The 18,089-nt window shown below is 35.8% G+C and overlaps 1 protein-coding gene across 2 annotated transcripts; it reads right to left on the minus strand.

Annotated features, from left to right (window-relative positions):
• Positions 1–356: 356 nt before the first annotated feature.
• LOC132101289 (ankyrin repeat and SOCS box protein 7) lies at positions 357–8,296 on the minus strand. Of its 2 annotated transcripts, none has more exons than XM_059506134.1 (5): positions 8,218–8,295; positions 7,517–7,593; positions 6,495–6,747; positions 4,184–4,789; positions 357–1,190 (listed from the first exon to the last, which is right to left on the minus strand). In XM_059506134.1, the coding sequence occupies exons 3-5, from the start codon at positions 6,703–6,705 to the stop codon at positions 1,051–1,053; spliced, it is 957 nt and encodes a 318-aa protein (XP_059362117.1). In that variant the 5' UTR covers positions 6,706–6,747; positions 7,517–7,593; positions 8,218–8,295; the 3' UTR covers positions 357–1,050. The 2 variants fall into 2 exon arrangements, with proteins under 2 accessions (XP_059362117.1, XP_059362126.1); XM_059506143.1 differs by lacking the exon at positions 357–1,190 and adding an exon at positions 2,247–2,495 and having other exon boundaries at positions 8,218–8,296.
• Between the last annotated feature and the right edge of the window lie 9,793 nt (positions 8,297–18,089).

The raw sequence follows: 18,089 nt of genomic DNA on the forward strand, positions 1-18,089 counted from the left end.
CGGATTGGAGAAAATAGTCAAGAGTAACAGTGAGCGAGAGTCACTTGACTCCGATTTTATGGGGACAGATCGAAAATAAAGTTGCGATGAAGAAGTGCCAAATGAACTGAAACTTAATGCTACACAGAACTTTGACTAATGCTTATATTTTGTAGAAAACAAATTAAGTGCATTTCAAATCATTATATATTATGGAAAAAAATTAAAAACCCTTAAGAGATTTCTCATGTGCACAATAACAAGACAATGATGGCCTCAGTTAAGCATCACTTATTTTCCACTTCATCCCAGAAGTCCGGACGTTCCCACATCAAAGCCCTTGACAGGTCGCATGAAAAACACAGAACCACTCAACAAAACCCCCAAAACACACGCTTAAATAGTCTAAAAATATCTGCTGTACATATGACACAAATATTTACATAAAGTTTGTTAATGATGGATGCATGTAATACATGTTCACCTTTGTAGACCTCTCGCAAATAGACTTATTCTTCACCTTTAAATGGAAACTAAAGCCAAGCACCTCTGATATCGACAGCTTTTAAATAAAAATATTAAATTAAATGAGAATTAAAAAAAAGTTCACAGAGAAGAAATGAGAGCCTGTGGGTTTTTTGGTGCGCTTTTCAATACAAACGAATGAGATTCTCAACAAAGGGTTAATGACCCAATGGGCTGAAAATACACGGCAAAAATAACAATAGCACATGCATATTTTTATGATGGCGACCTGATTATTTGCCAATTTCTCTGGATAGCTTAAAAGGTTTTATCTTTGCCTTGTCTGAGAATGTAGCCGATAGAAAAAGTCAAGTACTTACAAAGGCTGTCTGTCGGATTTAAGAACAAAAACGATATTTGGTACAAATCAGATGTCTCTCATGGGTGGGGAATTTCTGCTTCGGTGAACGAATCAACATGGCCATTACAGTGCTCCCCGATCCACAGCATTTCTCTCCGCTTGTACAAAACACTGCACCTGCTCCCAGAGGTTTCGAGTTTGCATAGTCTTAAGGGATCCTACAGAAAGCAGTGGCTCGGCTTCTGTCAAACGCTGTCGAACTTGTGTTTTAGGTAGTCCTTCATGACCTTGGCAATGGGCAGATCTTCCAGAGACTTCAGGCTCTGCAGGCCGATGCACTGCCGGATCTTTATCCTGCACAGATCCTGCAAAGTCCTGGGCTGCCCTGAAACACAACGAGTGTCAGGTTAAACAAACCTGAATGCATTTCTGTGTGACCACCTGCGCAAGCATTTCTGTGTCTGCAGTCTATAGATATCATATAAACTTTCAATAAAATCTACCAATGGGCAACATTTGTCTCCTGGAACTGACTTGGAAGGGTACTTTATTATGTGTCTTACGTTAAATACACTGAATAAATGTGTGCAGAAGCACCAAACTCATCAGACAGACAGAAATGTAACGTCTAATGCAACATTAGGAGTATTGGCATCACATAAGTCAACCTAAATGAAAGTGATGGCATGAAACGAACACTGGTCAAGCTCCAGATGCTTTGACTTCGTCAGGTTAATAATAAAATGCTCAACTCAGTTCATGATGTTTTAGGAATTTCAAAATAATAGTTTAAAGCTGATTTATGATGCACGAAGGACAGGCGGTCTTTTATCTGCCTTGTGAATTAAATTAAGGAGATACAAATTAAAAACTACAGGTGAAATGAGAAATTTCCCAGCGTTTGCTTGTTTTAAGAGGCCAAAACAGACTTTTCTTTCGAAATCTGCTTAATGTTGCTGATTATCATTTTCTTTTATTTATTTATTGTATTGTATTTTTTATGTTTTATTATACGATTCTTCATACTGTGCTGATTTGGGTTTGAAAAGGGTTAGAAAAGAGAAAAATGACTTTACCAACATTATAAGATATTAGGGTAGAAAAAAAGCACAGGAAATACATCTGTGCAATACATATGTATGCAATAATATAGAAATTTGGCACAAAGAGGATGTTACTAAGGAAGGAGCATGAAAAACTATTCTGCTTCTGACAAAAAAAATAAATCAATGTAAGCAACATTACAAGTGAAATATATAAACAAATTTAATTAAATAAACATAATAATTTAGAAATCTGTCACAAAGTGCTTGTTATTTAAAAAAAAGGAGCATATAAAACTAAATTTGCATAGACATCTTATATGTACAGCAACAAAAAACAGAGATTTAATTCAAATGGTTAAAGAGAGAACAAATGGCCTTGAAAAAAAGACATCAGCACACACATACACACACGAAAACCATTTGTCCATTTATTATCTTAAAAGATAGAGTCGTAGAAGAGTTGCAGGGACCTGGTGCACAGAGTTATCAGTTGTAATGGACCGGTTTTCCAGTCCCAACACAATATGGCACAGGCTGTGTGCGCACAACTCAAGCCAGCTGGAAAAACCACTACAAAGAGCTGGAGACGGCCATCTGCAGCCCCTGTCTTCTGTCAGTCTCCATGCCTTAGCAAAAGCTCTCAACTACAGGTGACAGCGCAGAAACAGAAATGAAATCAGCGCGTATTCTCACGCAGCGCAGTCACTCTCTTCAAGACATGAAGTCATGCTCTCAGAGTCGGAGTCCTTGCTTTTTTAATAAATAATCAAGGTGAAACGAGATCTCTCTGAATGAGCTGACAGCGAGTAAATGTCTGCGACAGGTGGCTTTGAGATGGTGATATCGAAGCGAAGCGCAGGCATGTGGCCATTGTTGTGTACGTGATCATTAGTGCTTCAGGTAACACGGCTGGCTCCTCAGATGGACTATTGTTCTCTAACGCCGTTCACTCGCCCATTGCTCAGCTTACAGATGCTCTGCGTGAGATTTGACTTTTTTCTGGAGAAAAGAGGGAATATGAGCTCCTTTGATGATCCCCTGCTGTTAACCCTTGGAGTTTTAAAGCTTCCTGTTAGACTCGACTGGAGCTCTTTTCTAACATGTATCTGTAATATTAACTGGAATGATTTATAAGTGTCTTAGAATGTGCTACAGCAAGCTAATTCATTACAGTGGTTAAAAATTTAAATATATTGTCACTAAAATATATAAAGTTATGAAGCACTAAATCAAGTTAATTTGTTATTAATATTTTTTATATTAATTATTTTTGTAAAAAAGATTGTAAAAGAATGAATTGCATTTTTTTTTTTACAAATATAATAAATTACGGCATGCCAATTCATTACTGTACTGTAATTCTTTTTACTAATATTTGAAATTAAATTCTAATTCTATTTGTAATAAATCTAAATATATAGAATTCTGCCTGTAAAATATGATATGATAAACCGGTACTAAAGCAAGTTCATTCATTATTGTCATTAAAAAATAATATGTTGTTTCATAGAATGTTTTTTTCAAATAAAAAGTTTGTATAAGAATGAAAATATATATATTTTTTTAAATAAATTATGCCGAATATGATATTATGATAAATACTAACATTTTACAGCTTTACATTTGACTTTAAAAGTTAGAAGCTAAAAGTTTAGTTTAGTTGAGCTGAACGAAGCTTTTTCTTGAAAAATATTAAATAGATAAAAATAAAACAAATCATTCTAGCAGAAAGGTGTTCACTACAAAAGGTAATTAAAAACTCAAGAAAACTGACGACAGAAACAAAGTTAGCAAACGAACAAAAATGTCACTGATTATAATGTGAAATTAAGCCTAGATATCTAATATCATGTTATGAAAGCTTATTTTGTAATTATCTCTGACGTTTTAGATCGTCACCTTAGGTTTTCGAAATTAATTTTACTTGAAAACTCCAAAAATGGTACATTTTTAAATATAAATTATGTCTGAATGTGAAAATAAGACTCAAAACTAGGGTTACAAAGGGGTGGAAAATTTCCTCAAAACATTCCTGGAATAATCCTGAAAGGATTCCAAAATTTACTGGAAACTTTCCACCTTTTTGCAACCCCATTCAAAACAGCGCACAAATATAGTCACATGAAAATCAAGTTTCGAGTTTCAGCTTCTACTGGATCAAAAGTTACGTTAAAATTGACATGATTTTGTACATAATTGTTGGTGGTGCTAAATAATCAGAGACAGAACTGTCATATAAAATACTGAGATCCTCCCTAATATTTGTGCCACATTACCATCCAATCAAAAAATAAAAATCCACTTATGAACATTAAAGAGAGGGTGAACCTACTTGTGACCTCCTGCAGAAAGTCCAGACAGGGCCGGCTGATGCCAGACATGCTGACAGAAACAGCCACAGGCGTCTGGCCCTCGTAGTTCCTCGTGTTAGTATCGGCTCCGTACGTGTACAGCATCTGAGCGCACAGCACATCGTCTCTGAGGGCCGACAGGTGCAGCGGGGTCTGGCCGTCCTCCAGCCGGCCCAGGTTAGTGTCCGCTCCGCGCTGCAGGAACATGCGGCAGTACGAGTGGTTGCCCTTAATGACGGCGTAACGCAGCAAGAAGCCGTTCTGGATGTCTATGTTGGCGCTGTGGTCGAGCAGGATGCGCACGCAGCTGGAGCGCTCGCGGATGATGGCCAGCTGCAGCGGCGTCGTGCCTTTATCGCTGAGCGGGTCCACCTCGGCTTTGAACTCTAAGAGGAGACGCACGAAGGAGTCGCGGCCGTAGTGAGCTGCCACGTGCAGCGGGGTCCAGCCGTCGTTGCTCTTGGCGTTGATGATGTCGCTGCGGTACTCGGACTCCAGCATGAGGCGGGCGATGCGGGCGCGACCGTGCATGGCGGCGTAATGCAGAGCGGTGAAGCCTCCGATGAAATCCTTCACGGTGGGATCCGCTGGAGAGACGGACACACGACAAAACTGAACTCATTCCACTGAAAAACTTTCCTGTTCATTACTGTGAAGCTGTGTCAGATATTCTGTATTGTATGAAGCCCTACAGAAATAAAGGTAAGTTGACAACCAAAACAAAAAAAAAAAATGTTTGACAAAAAAATATGCATTTATATTTGTGTTCCTGTAGCTCAAGTGGTAAAGCATTGCGTTAGCAAGTGCAAGGTTAGATAAAAGCGTCTCCTAAATATATTTATTTAATATTTATTAGGCTTGCTATAATTATTACATAAGCAAATATAAAAATGAATTTATTTGTTCTTTTTGTTGCAGTGAGAGCTCTGACAATTTAGAACATACTTCAAATGTTAAAATCTTTAAATGGCATATCAAATAATAAATGCATTACGAATGCATAATAAAAATAAAATATTTTTATATGAATTCAAATATATTAATAAATTACATTAATAAAATATTAAAATCGATAAAGCATTATCTTATAACGGCTGGATAAAAAAAAAAGAAAAAAAAATGGAAAATTGACTTTAGATACTTTATATAACTAAACTGTGGATTATAATTATTTGTAAGAATGATTAGCCAACTAAAACTTAATAATTCAGTTCCAACAGTTTTTAATGACAGAATGTCCATGATCGATTCAATTGCTTTCCAGTAATTTGTGACTAAAGTATACAGAAACCCATTTACAGAATTTGCCCTTGTAAAGAGAAATCATATGAAATATGTTACATTGTGTGTGAACATAACTTGAAACATTTATATAGACTACAGTAAATTCAATGACTTTTGAAAAAAAAAAAAAAAAATTCAGGATTTTAAAGTAATATTATTAAGTTATATTTAGGATATTTATAAACTTTTGATGATATGTGCAATCATAACATATATAAAGAGGTTTGATGTGTATAATTAGCTTGTGAAGAGGCACAAACACTTCCATCATTTACATAATGTTACTATATTTTAATCAAAGCACTACATCATGGTACTGATTATTCTGATTACAGTCGTTGTGCATTTATGTATCTCAATCAGTACAGATGGCCTCGCAGCTGCAAAATTAAACACTTGTTTGTGGATCATTCTATCTGCAGATGTTTCGACAAAAACAACTTTGTTTTATATTAGCGCCCCCTAACGTCTGGAATACATTACTACACCTAGACATGAACATAACAGAACAGCAGTGTCTATCTAAAAGGCACAATACCAGTTTAGCGTTTCAAGCCATAAAAGATGACAAGATAGGGAATCTAAATAGAGTGCAAGAGAGTAAAATAGCACTATCATAAACTGGGTAACATTGATCAAAGTAAGTGAAATCAAATTTGCATGATAATTTTTACAATTAAATCGTGATTGATAGACACAAAAAGGAACCCAAAACACTAATTTTCATGATGCTTGTTTGTCCCTTTTGGACTGTGGCAGTTTAAATGACCATCTGCTTTCATTGTGTGGAAAAAAGAGGCTTGTACATTTTGCCTATTAACTATTTCGCATTATAATGACAATAATAAAGAGCCTGAGAGAATGATGAATTATTCTTTTAAGAGTCAAGTAGAGCAAACCAACCCGAGTTTTTAATAACTGTTAAACTAGGCAGGTCGTTTTAGATTTTCTTACCAACTGATGCTTTAAATCAGATCTTGCTACCGTCATAAAACCCAAACCCTTTACCTCCGTGTTCGAGGAACACACGCACACAGCGCTCCTTGCCCTTCGCCGCAGAGAAATGCAGCAGCGTCCAGCCGTTGGCGTCTCTGATCTTGGGCGAGTAGCCCTGCTCCAGCATCTTGCGGACGGTGTAGACATCGCCGGCTGCCACCGCCGCCTGGATCTGCAGCTCCTCCTGTAACTCTGGGTTCCTTCTGCAGTGATGGTTCAGCATCCTGTCACATCTCGCAGTACGAGCTCAGACGCTCCTGTGTCCCTGCAGACAAGTACACACGGCTGACATTTACGAAAGAAACTGATAGACAACCTCTTCATTTTGAATCAAAGCACAATTCATTAATCATGCAAAGCACTTTTAAAGGAAATGCATGAACAAATCATCCGACATTGATCACACAAACAGGCCTCAAACTCAAAAGTTATGAAAATGCAGAGTTCACAGTTTTTACACATTTCAGCGGAATCAGTCTAGTTTCTAATATCTATACCTAATTAATTTACTATGTACACGCTGCTCATTTAAAATGAAGAAAAATGAACAACTAAAAACTAAAATATTATAAAAGATTTCAGAATTACTGTTTATTTGAATACCATAATCCAGTATTAATCTTAAACCCAACACTATATTGCAGTTGCATTGTTAACTAGGCTACTGGACACAGTATTAAAATGAACAGTAATTTCAAAAACTAATTTAAAAATAAATCTAGCAGATAAGCTATATTTAAACATTTATTTGTTGTAGATTTAAAAAAAATAATTTGTTCGGAAAAAACGATAGATACGACAAAAATACATAAGATAGATATTATCTTTGATTGTGAAAATAAAAAAACAGTATGAGAGAAAACTGCACACATCACCTGTGAGATAATAAAAGTACTGATAATGTTAGTTGCACTGCTTCAAAAACATTAAAACCATTCGTGAAAAAGCCTAGATAACACAATATAATACAATATGACAAATTACATTTAAAAACAGGCCATGTCCTACAGAGCTCATCTATGAGCCAAAATGACCTTTCATTAATGTCTTGTAGATCTGAAACAGTCTTTGCGCTCTGCATCCATATTCACATCCACTTCAGATCTTCATTCTAGAGAAGCAGAGCAATATAGAAAAATCACCATAGGCATGCATACATGCATATATATATATATATATATATATATATATATATATATATATATATATCATAAATCATAATGTAGATAGTAGATGCATTCATATGTATCAATTATGCATATTTACATGCACAACCATCATTTAGTCACAGCTATATGTTGAGGTCTTATTCACACACTTATCTGTCACGTTAAACTGATCATAAATGAATAATGATGTGTGCTGCTGCTGCACTGAGAACAATGACTCTGTTAGCTGCGGTGCTAAAGCAGCTCAAATCAGCCTCAAACTAACACTAAAGCGGCTCTTCTTAGAGACTGGCATCATTCATTTGATTATAAATAAAGTATTTGAACCGATAATTCTGAAGACGATCATTAAAGTGAAGGAGAACTGGACAAACTCTGTGATTTCTGCATTAGCACAGTTAGCGTTTAGCCAGCGGCTACTGACCACTTTCACAACAACACTGCTTTTAAAGTTACTCAAACTCTCTTAACCCGCGGCTAGAGGACCAAATTAACATTATCTGATTAATTCACATTATAAAGACTCGGGAGACCGTGAAATAAAGATATATATAAGATATACATACAGAGAGCAAGTACAGTCAGGTAGCAATGAACATCACGTCTCCAAGGCTTCAAACCACAACAGCCAATCGGATTCGAGCTGTCAAATACGTCAACCATACGTCACACCACTGCAAAATAATAGAGTTTTGCGACAATTGTGGTTGTGTTACGGCAAACAGCACTCCATGTGGCCTACGGAGGGGTTTGTTCCTCGCAGTGGAGTGGATTTATCTTTTCTTTTGTTTTCTTTACTTTTTTTTTTGTCAGAGGTGAATTGCAGAGACTGATGCAGGAACATTAGAAAGGATATTGAGAAAATTGGAAATGCATCCATCCTCATAGATGCTGTCAGCGAATGTACACAAAGTGTCTTTAATAGGTACTTTACACCGATAATTGTGTGTGTTTGTGTGTATGGGTGATTCTCCAACTATGGTACCTTTTCTGTCCTTGACAGATATTAAAAAACAAAATTTTTTTTGGTAAATCATTAAAAAATAAATAAAGTTAAGGTAATGGTCGTGGTGCTGATTATTTTAGGGCTGCTCCGATCACGGTCGGACGATCGTTATGCGCAGTAAAGCCTGTTCTCTAATCAGCGGTAAACTCCATCAGGTGCGTGATTTCACATAGAGCAGCTGTTACTACACGGAGCCGTTGTTAACTGAGAAGATGCGCAAATCCACGTTCATTTCAAGCATGTATTTGCGCATCTTCTCAGTTAACAACGGCTCTGTGTAGTAACAGCTGCTCTATGTGAAATCATATTTCTATGTGAAATATGAATGAAAGGTTTCAGTGGCTTAGTGTTCAGCGTTTTTTTGGTGTTCTTTTTGTGTAAAATCTTAACAGTTGCATTTCAGAGAAATAAATCAATTTGCAATTTGGAAAGATGCAAGTGTGATGTGTAACCCAATATATTTATAACTACAAATAGTTTTCAACATTTTTGGTTGAAAACATGTTTTTGTTCGATTATGTAAATGACAATTTATTTTGCGAAGTCTGGAAAAAATGTAAAAAAAAATACATATTATTTCATAAAAATCAGCACAGCCAACTTCAGGGCAGGTATCTACAAGAGGGTCTAGGCATACTGGGGAAACAAATTATGCCAGTAATATTTTAATAAAAAAAAATCATTTTTGAAAAATCATACTTTTCCTTCATGTGTTGGTCAGACAGCAGACACAGACGTCATGTGCTTGTTTCTCTTACTAAGAGCATCGTTAGAGTGACGGCACAGAGTCTGCCACAGTATTCTATGAAGACGTGACGAGGAGGCTGTTTGGGGAAATGATGCTGATGAATAAACTGGTATGTTAAATCTGGTATGTTTTTTTTTCCTGTATTATTTTTCTCATAAGCACATTTCTTCCACAAAATTCTCATGATCTCAGTGTTCTTTATAATCATATATATCCATATAAAGAAGCAACATTATTGTCAAAAAGATATATTGTATTTCATATATATTAAATAGTAAAGCACTTGTACATGAAAGCACTATTTATTGTAATGCTTTTAAGTAAGGCAGATTTAATTTATTATTTAAAAAATATTTATATTTACTTTAAAATGTGTGTGTGTGTGTGTGTGTGTGTATATATTGTATTTTTTAAATATTTTTTTTAATATTTTGTAAAAATCCACACTGAAACTTTTTTAATTGTATTAATGCAAAATTGATAAGCTGAGAATATGTGTATATATATATATATATATATATATATATATATATATATATATATATATATAAAATTTAAATTAAATACAAAAATTTAATTTAAATTTATGCATTTAGCAGACGCTTTTACCCAAAGCGACTTACAGTGCATTCAGGCAATCAATTTTTATATATATATATATTTTTTTTTTTCTGTCTTGGGCATATTTGTGATTATACATAAACCCTTAAGACAGTTCATATTTGATGCAGGTCACCCTCCTCAGCTGTCAAGACCAACTGGTGTCTCGTTTATCTGCAAAGTGTATATCAGTCTTTATCATCATTGACATTCGCATTACTGTGAGTACTGGTTCTGTGCTGTACATTAACTCCAACATGGACTCATCAGTTTTACAGCTGTGTAGACAATCAGATCATCGAGCAATCCATCGGAGTATTGTAAGGTTTCCATGTTTTCTCTGTTCTTCTCTCTTGACTAATGGTTGATTATAGGGACACACATGTGCTGAAGTGCTTCAGAAGTCAGCGGCCAGCAGTGAACTGGACTCCTGTGCGATTAAAGCAGTGCTGAGAGGAGACACAGGCCAGAATCAGAGAGGTCTTCACACACAGACAGATCATTCTGAGTTTGTAACGGATCTGTAGTGAGATATGTAGAACCTTACTCAAGGTTTTATCCAAGGTGACGAGACAGGCAGGACCTCAGGAGAAAATTTGGATGATTGACTGAATATGTAGAAAAGATGGAATAATTACAATGTGAAACAACTCATCCACTCATCATCACTTTCACTTACATCTGAATCGAAAATAAACTGATTGAAGATTATCAACATTCTGTTGAAGGCAGTTTTTAGATTATTATTAATATTAATAAAATAACAAAGTCTGTCTGATTCTCAAACAAAATTATTATTATTAATAATAATGATATAGTAATGATTAAAACAGTGTATTCAACATAAAAAAAATTGGATTTTAGGATGAGGTGATATTATTATTATTATTAGTCACCATATTTTCAACCCATTTTTTCATCAAAATAATGCCCAAGGAAGGTATCCAGTGCTGGATGAAGGTTTCCTGCGTGTTCGGTCTTTCAGCGCATAGAGTTATTCATTTTAGGTTAAACTCAAATCGGACTCCATTTTATTATTTAATCTGACTCCATTTTAGTATGAACTCGAATTTAGGTTGAAAGGCAAATTTCAAGTCTTTTGTTGGTCTCTAATTATTATTGTTATTCTTCTGACATTTGATTATTCTAATTTAACTCTTTACTTTATTTTACTCGTTCATTAGGACTCTATGTCGCCCAGGGTGTCCCACGACGGCCGTTCTTCTACGTGTGCCCCACGATCACAAACTCGCCAGTCTCAACAGTAGTCAGAGGTTATGACTAGTAGTCCCCCTCAGTTACCCATGTACAATTTAGTTAAAGCTTAAAACAATAATCAGCGGTGTTACGTCCCCTATTATCAGGACGGGCTTGGCAAGCGTTTTGTTAATAGTAACAGGAAACCAGCCCCAGCCTACAGATCACCAGCAACACAAAACTAAGTTTCACAAAAGTATAATTTATTTAAAGTGGAAGGAATAATTAAATTAAGGAGCAATGACTTCAGGGTGCCCCAAGGCCAAAATAATAAACAAAATAAACTTATAATCAAACATATATCAATTACCTAATCAGGGAATAAACAAAATTACAAAGTAACTTCCCTAACTCCCTATAAATAAACAAATCACAAACCAGACCAAAGTAAATGGCAGGACACCCCTACACTCCTAAGACAGAACCAAATTAAATCATCATAAACAAACACAATAAACAGAAGATTATGGGATCTGCCGACGGGAGCTAGACACTACCTAGGATCGTAACAGCGGTTCTGCTAGCACTACCGGTCTAGCTCCCGACAGTTATATAACTACGTACCACTTAATTAAAGCTGAGACAATAACCAGCGGTTATGACCAGTACTTTGACTAGCCCCCCATAGTTAATGCAACTGAGTACAACTTAACTAAAGTCAGAGGTGGGTAGTAACGAGTTACATTTACTTCGTTACATTTACTTGAGTAATTTTTTGGGGTAACTAATAAATTTTCGGAGTATATTTAAAGATGGGTACTTTATACTCTTACTTGAGTAAATTTTTGGGGGAAAATCTGTACTTTTACTTCGTTACTGTGGGCGACGCTCCTCTCGTTACTTTATCTTAATGCAATAAATGTTATAATGCTTCAGTTTATTCCAAACGCGCCGTCTACTTTTCTCTGGGCAATGAGCGATGCCCATTCGCGAATGATTCATTCTTTTGAGTCAATTCTGTTCAAAGGCTTGATCAAACCAATTGGCAAACGAGTGAATTGGTTCATGAATCAGTTTGAATGAGTCGTTCAGTTCCCTGCCGCACGCGCTGAGCGTCTGAAGTGGTTCACTCGGAGTTGTAACGTTTAAGAACAGAAAGAGCGTTGAAAACGTGGCTGGAACTGCACTGAATTGAAATCTGCAAAGGTTATTATTTGCTAGCGATGGAGATCCTTATTAGATGAACACCGCGTGTCTACTGTTTAACAGGTAATAACTTGGGCTACATTCGATTACAGTACACGATACCACTGTGACATTAGTTTGTTGTACGTGTGAGGCTTATTAAGGGGGGGATTCAAGTTGAATGCAGCTTCCAAAAGACAAAAAATAGCCGATTAAGATTTTATTAATTTTAATACAATCACACCAGTGCAAGTACGTTCAGCAAGTCATATCATCAGCTGCTAAATTCAGATCTGTGATTGCTTGCTGGCGCTGAGCCAGAGATAGATGCGTTTATACAGCGCTGCGCATTACAAATCACACATGATTCTTTTGAGCTTATTAAAGCATTGGCCAATCAGAGGCGTTCAGATGAGTCATCGCTAAAATGCCGGTGCTTCCTTCACTCGCTCACTGACTGAATACCTCTTTCTGGCGAATTCTCTCGTCAGAAACAACAAAGTGCAGATGTGTGTACGAATCTTTAATTAAGATATTGATTTCACAGTGTTAACAGTTTCAGTGATTTTAATGGGAGTTTCTGAGAGTGATTGAAATCTAGACTGTCAGTGTAAATGTTATTTGCTCTCTTTCTGAACAATGAAAGATTAGTAGTAATATTTAAATCACATTAACTTTCAATGTTAAATTCACATTTAATATAAAGTCAGTCGTATTAAAAATATGTTATGGCATGACACCTATATCTGTTACTTAAGTAAACAGACTGGGTTTTATAATAAATTACATAAATTGGAGTAAAGGCTGATGAAATATATACATTTATACACGCACACATACATTACATACATTTTATCTATATATCTAAATAAAAATAGGCTCAGTATATATGACCCAGAGTAACTAGTAACTAACTACTTGAGTAGATTTTTTATCCGATACTCTTTTACTCTTACTCAAGTAACTATTCAAGGCTAGTACTTTTACTTTTACTTGAGTAAATATTTCTAGAAGTACTTTTACTTTTACTTGAGTACAGTTTTTGGGTACTCTACCCACCTCTGACTAAAGTCAAGCAGTTACTCAGAAATCTATGATCTCACCTGATGTGCTGCATGCTCCATCTAGCCTGAGTTTTAGTATGCACTTAACCCTGGACGCAGATTTGCGGAAACATAGCCTTCACTTAATCTACTTGAGAAAATAATTTCAGAGTAACTCAGAGTAAATCAAATGTAACAATTTATTATCAGTCAGGTAAGGATTATGCCAATTCATAGATATCAATTCAATACAAGACATCAAATTCTCAAAGGTGAATCTAAGAGTAAAAGATGCATACCTGACTTTTAGTAAAATACACAGTATGAAGTGTGTGGACACACTCATTCTAGCTACAGAAGGCCCTGATCCTCTTTCTGCAGTCCTTTAAATACCTCAGACCAAGAAAACATCCCCCGAGATTGAGACAGGAACTAACAATTGGAATTTGCTTTAACTCAGGTCCCAAGCCTGGGTGGTTTTACAACTCAATGGGAACAGGGGGTAATTTACATGGAGGACCCTAGGAAAGGGCACTCCCATCACAGTGATCAAGATATCTCTTGACTCTTTGGATCTGTATTATCTTCTAATCTACTTTTGTAAGATTGAGACCATTGTACCAGTTGCACTGAGACATTTCCAATGATACTAGACATGAGTGTTAGTTCACTTGCATTGACATTTTCATGTAATCATTTTGAGCAGACTGAGTAGAAGGAAGCATGGGTGAAGGGATTTAAAATTAAACAAATGCCCGTGTATGTTTGTATTGTCTGTTTCTAAGGAGATCAAAGTATATCAGGTTCTTTCATCCTTACACAATATAAAATCATTTATAAATACATAACTTGGTTTAATACGCAGTATATTGTGTTAATATAGACATAAAGAGAGCATGGATTTACACTGGACTAAAACAAGCAGACTTTGCCTTCTCATTTCAGAGGACGTGAATATATATGCTCTATATAACCGTGTATGTGATGAATAAAAATCTTGAATCTCTTGAATAAGATGCACTGATTTGCAGAGTATTTGTCAGTCACTCGACTGTCATGATTTTTGGCTTTGTCCGAAATCACATGCTCTCTGCTCTTTGAACAGGTGGTAAATTAGCAACCATTAACAAGTAAGTTTGTTCTACATAGTGTGAATGTAACCCAGATGTACACCATTTAACGTTGTCATGTGACACAATAAGGGGAGAGTAAAGTGTCCATCAGATACACACTCCCAAATCTTGGTAGAATCAGTAGGACATCCAGACACTCACATACTGCTGTATATTAGGAAACGATGCAGTGTCAGATTCAGCCTTTGTTTGGGTGTACAACTGACATGTTTGAATCTCTCTAGTGCTTCACCGTGGCTCATATAGAATGAAACGCGTCATTTAATCATGTGCAACAGCAGGGGGCGGCACATCCGTTCATAATACATGTCCTTCCTGTTGTTTCCAGGATCTCGGAGTGACTTTGAGGTCCGTGGGTATTCAACAGAGCTGATGTCAGATGCTCCTGGGTGTCTGTGGTATTTGCGGAGCAGGATGACGACATGATGGAATCAGCCAAGACTTTGATCGGCTTGTACTTATATCAGAAAAGGTTTGGAATGGGTTTTATACATCCTGTTTTATGGAGCTGTATTAAAATCTGTATTTCTTCCAGCTGATATTGGGATATTTCTGAGGCTGATGCTGATATCCAGAGACATGTGGAACTTTGATGACATTAAATATACATTTTTATTTTAACAATACTAACTTAATATACTCAAATATTGCCTAATAATAGACAATGGCTATTAATATACATATAAACTACCATTTGAAAGTTTGGGGTTGGTAAGATTTTATTATTATTGAAAACAACTGTTTTCTATAATAATATATTTTAACCCTTGTGGGGTCTTCGGTCATTTCTGACCGGAATATCTTACATTTAAAATCTTTAAAAAATCACAGCTTCATCGAAATGTGGTGACGTTTATGGCATTTGGGGTGTGAATACACAAAAAAATTGAGAGAATGATTCGAACAGTCTTAAGTGGGCGTAAAAAAAATAGTAACACTCAAGGTCTTCGGTCAAAAATGACCGGCCATAGGAAATGAATGGGAAATAGACAAAAATACAACAATTCAGAGAATATTTATGTACACAGTCTACAAATCAATCACAAAACTGAAAAAAGTGCACAGTAGTGAAGGCATGACACTATTAAACATCAAGAGTCTGATATTGACACATCCAATCACACACAGATGCACACACACACACACATAATTACACATAGTCCCCTATGAACTACCGTGTCTGTAACACAGAGCGAAGTTTTGAGAATGTGAAATTCATTCAATAATTTAGTCATAATGCAGAAAAATCTAACAGCAGTTAAGGTATGACACTCTAAATCATCTCACACACACACGCACACACCTATGACCTGCTGTATGTAAAACAACAATGAGAAGCAAGCGCTGCCTCTTAGGTTTGTCAGTGCACTTAGAAACTCAGCCTTGGTCTTTTGCACCATTCCTGTTATTTGAGCTTGTTTGTTAGTGAGGTTTCCTTTTGATTACTATTACTTCCTTTTGTTAGGTCATTGACATTTTACAAAAATAGACGTGTTCATTGCAAAATGTTTACATAAACTGTTATATTTGAATGAATTGCATTTTTTAAATTCAATTCTAAAGCAAAAAAGGTTATAAATGCTTACTTGTGTTCTCTTTCTAACATTATGTTCAGGTTTGATTGTAATCAGAATGCAAAAACTTTAATGCAAATAATGCATGAAATCATTCTTTATAACAAAAAAATATCTAAAACTATACAAAAAGTACTCTTTAGAATGTATTAATATATATTCAAGTCCACTACTTAATAGGAGTAAGCAATTATGTCTAAAACAATAAGGGAATTCACAAGCCTCTCTATGGATTCCTATACTGGTAATAACTGGTAATAACTGGTTGCACCATGCACTTACATGTTTTTCTTTCTTTGCTCTGACCAGGTGGCACTAAAAAATTGTAAAAAAAAAAATGTATTTGAAAGGCCTAGTCTCTGTTTTAATCTGAAATACAACATTAATTTAATAATAATTTTGAAAAATTAGAAAAAGAATTATATACTATTTTCTATGAGAAATTTTTTAATAATTCTTGCATAAATATTAATTAATACCTTAATTTTCTCAAAATACAAAAGAAAAAATATATTCCCTTGATTTTACTGGGGGGTATAAAAAAGTTACATTTCAGGTGTCCGGACACTTTTGACCGTGAAGATCCTGAGTGTGACTCCCAATTGAGGGCCGCACAAGGGTTAAGATGTAATTTATTCCTGTGATGTAAAGTTGTATTTTCAGCATTATTACTCCAGTCTTCACTATCACATGATCTTCAGAAATCATTCTGATACGCTGATTTGATGCTCAAACACATATATTATTAAAGATTTAATTACAGTTGTGCTACTTCATATTTTACGTGGAAACATAAAACATTTTTCAGAATGCTTAGAACAGCGCATATATATATATATACACACACACACACACACACACACACACAGTGGGTACGGAAAGTATTCAGACCCCCTTAAATTTTTCATTCTTTGTTATATTGCAGCCATTTGCTAAAATCATTTAAGTTCATTTTTTTTTCCTCAATGTACACACAGCACCCCATATTGACAGAAAAACACACAATTGTTGACTTTTTCACATTTATTAAAAAAGAAAAACTTAAATATCACATAGTTCTTAAGTATTCAGACCCTTTGCTCAGTATTTAGTAGAAGCATGCTTTTGATCGAATACAGCCAGGAGTCTTTTTGGGAAAGATGCAACAAGTTTTTCACGCCTGGATTTGGGGATCCTCTGCCATTCCTCCGTGCAGATCCTCTCCAGTTCTGTCAGGTTGGATGGTAAACGTTGGTAGACAGCCATTTTCAGGTTTCTCCAGAGATGCTCAATTGGGTTTAAGTCAGGGCTCTGGCTGGGCCATTCAAGAACAGAAACGGAGTTGTTGTGAAGCCACTCTTTCGTTATTTTAGCTGTGTGCTTAGGGTCATTGTCTTGTTGGAAGGTGAACCTCTGGACCAGTCTGGGGTCCTGAGCACTCTGGAGAAGGTTTTCGTCCAGGATATCCCTGTACTTGGCCGCATTCATCTATTTGTTTGTACCTTGGGACAATTCTGTCTCTGAGCTCTTCAGGCAGTTCCTTTGACCTCATGAATCTCATTTGCTCTGACATGCACTGTGAGCTGTAAGGTCTTATATACTGTAGACAGGTGTGTGGCTTTCCTAATCAAGTCCAATCAGTATAATCAAACACCGCTGGACTCAAATGAAGGTGTAGAACCATCTCCAGGATGATCAGAAGAAATGGACAGCACCTGAGTTAAATATATGAGTGTCACAGCAAAGGGTCTGAATACTTAGGACCATGTGATATTTCAGTTTTTCTATTTTAATAAATCTGCAAAAATGTCAACAATTCTGTGTTTTTCTGTCAATATGGGGTGCTGTGTGTACATTAATGAGGAAAAAAATGAACTTAAATGATTTTAGCAAATGGCTGCAATATAACAAAGAGTGAAAGATTTTAAGGAGGTCTGAATACTTTCCGTACCCACTGTATATATATATATATA

The sequence above is a fragment of the Carassius carassius genome, chromosome 2, assembly GCF_963082965.1.
Source record: "Carassius carassius chromosome 2, fCarCar2.1, whole genome shotgun sequence".
Classification (NCBI taxonomy): Eukaryota; Metazoa; Chordata; class Actinopteri; order Cypriniformes; family Cyprinidae; genus Carassius; species Carassius carassius.

What these genes read in the sequence shown, in the direction of transcription:
- LOC132101289 (XM_059506134.1), bottom strand. Translation starts at nt 6,705, where the DNA reads ATGCTGAACCATCACTGCAGAAGGAACCCAGAGTTACAGGAGGAGCTG. An exon ending in TGTGTTCCTCGAACACGGAG is followed by an intron (nt 4,790 to 6,494) that starts GTAAAGGGTTTG and finishes CCGTCTCTCCAG; the next exon opens with CGGATCCCACCGTGAAGGAT. An exon ending in CTTTCTGCAGGAGGTCACAA is followed by an intron (nt 1,191 to 4,183) that starts GTAGGTTCACCC and finishes GTTGTGTTTCAG; the next exon opens with GGCAGCCCAGGACTTTGCAG.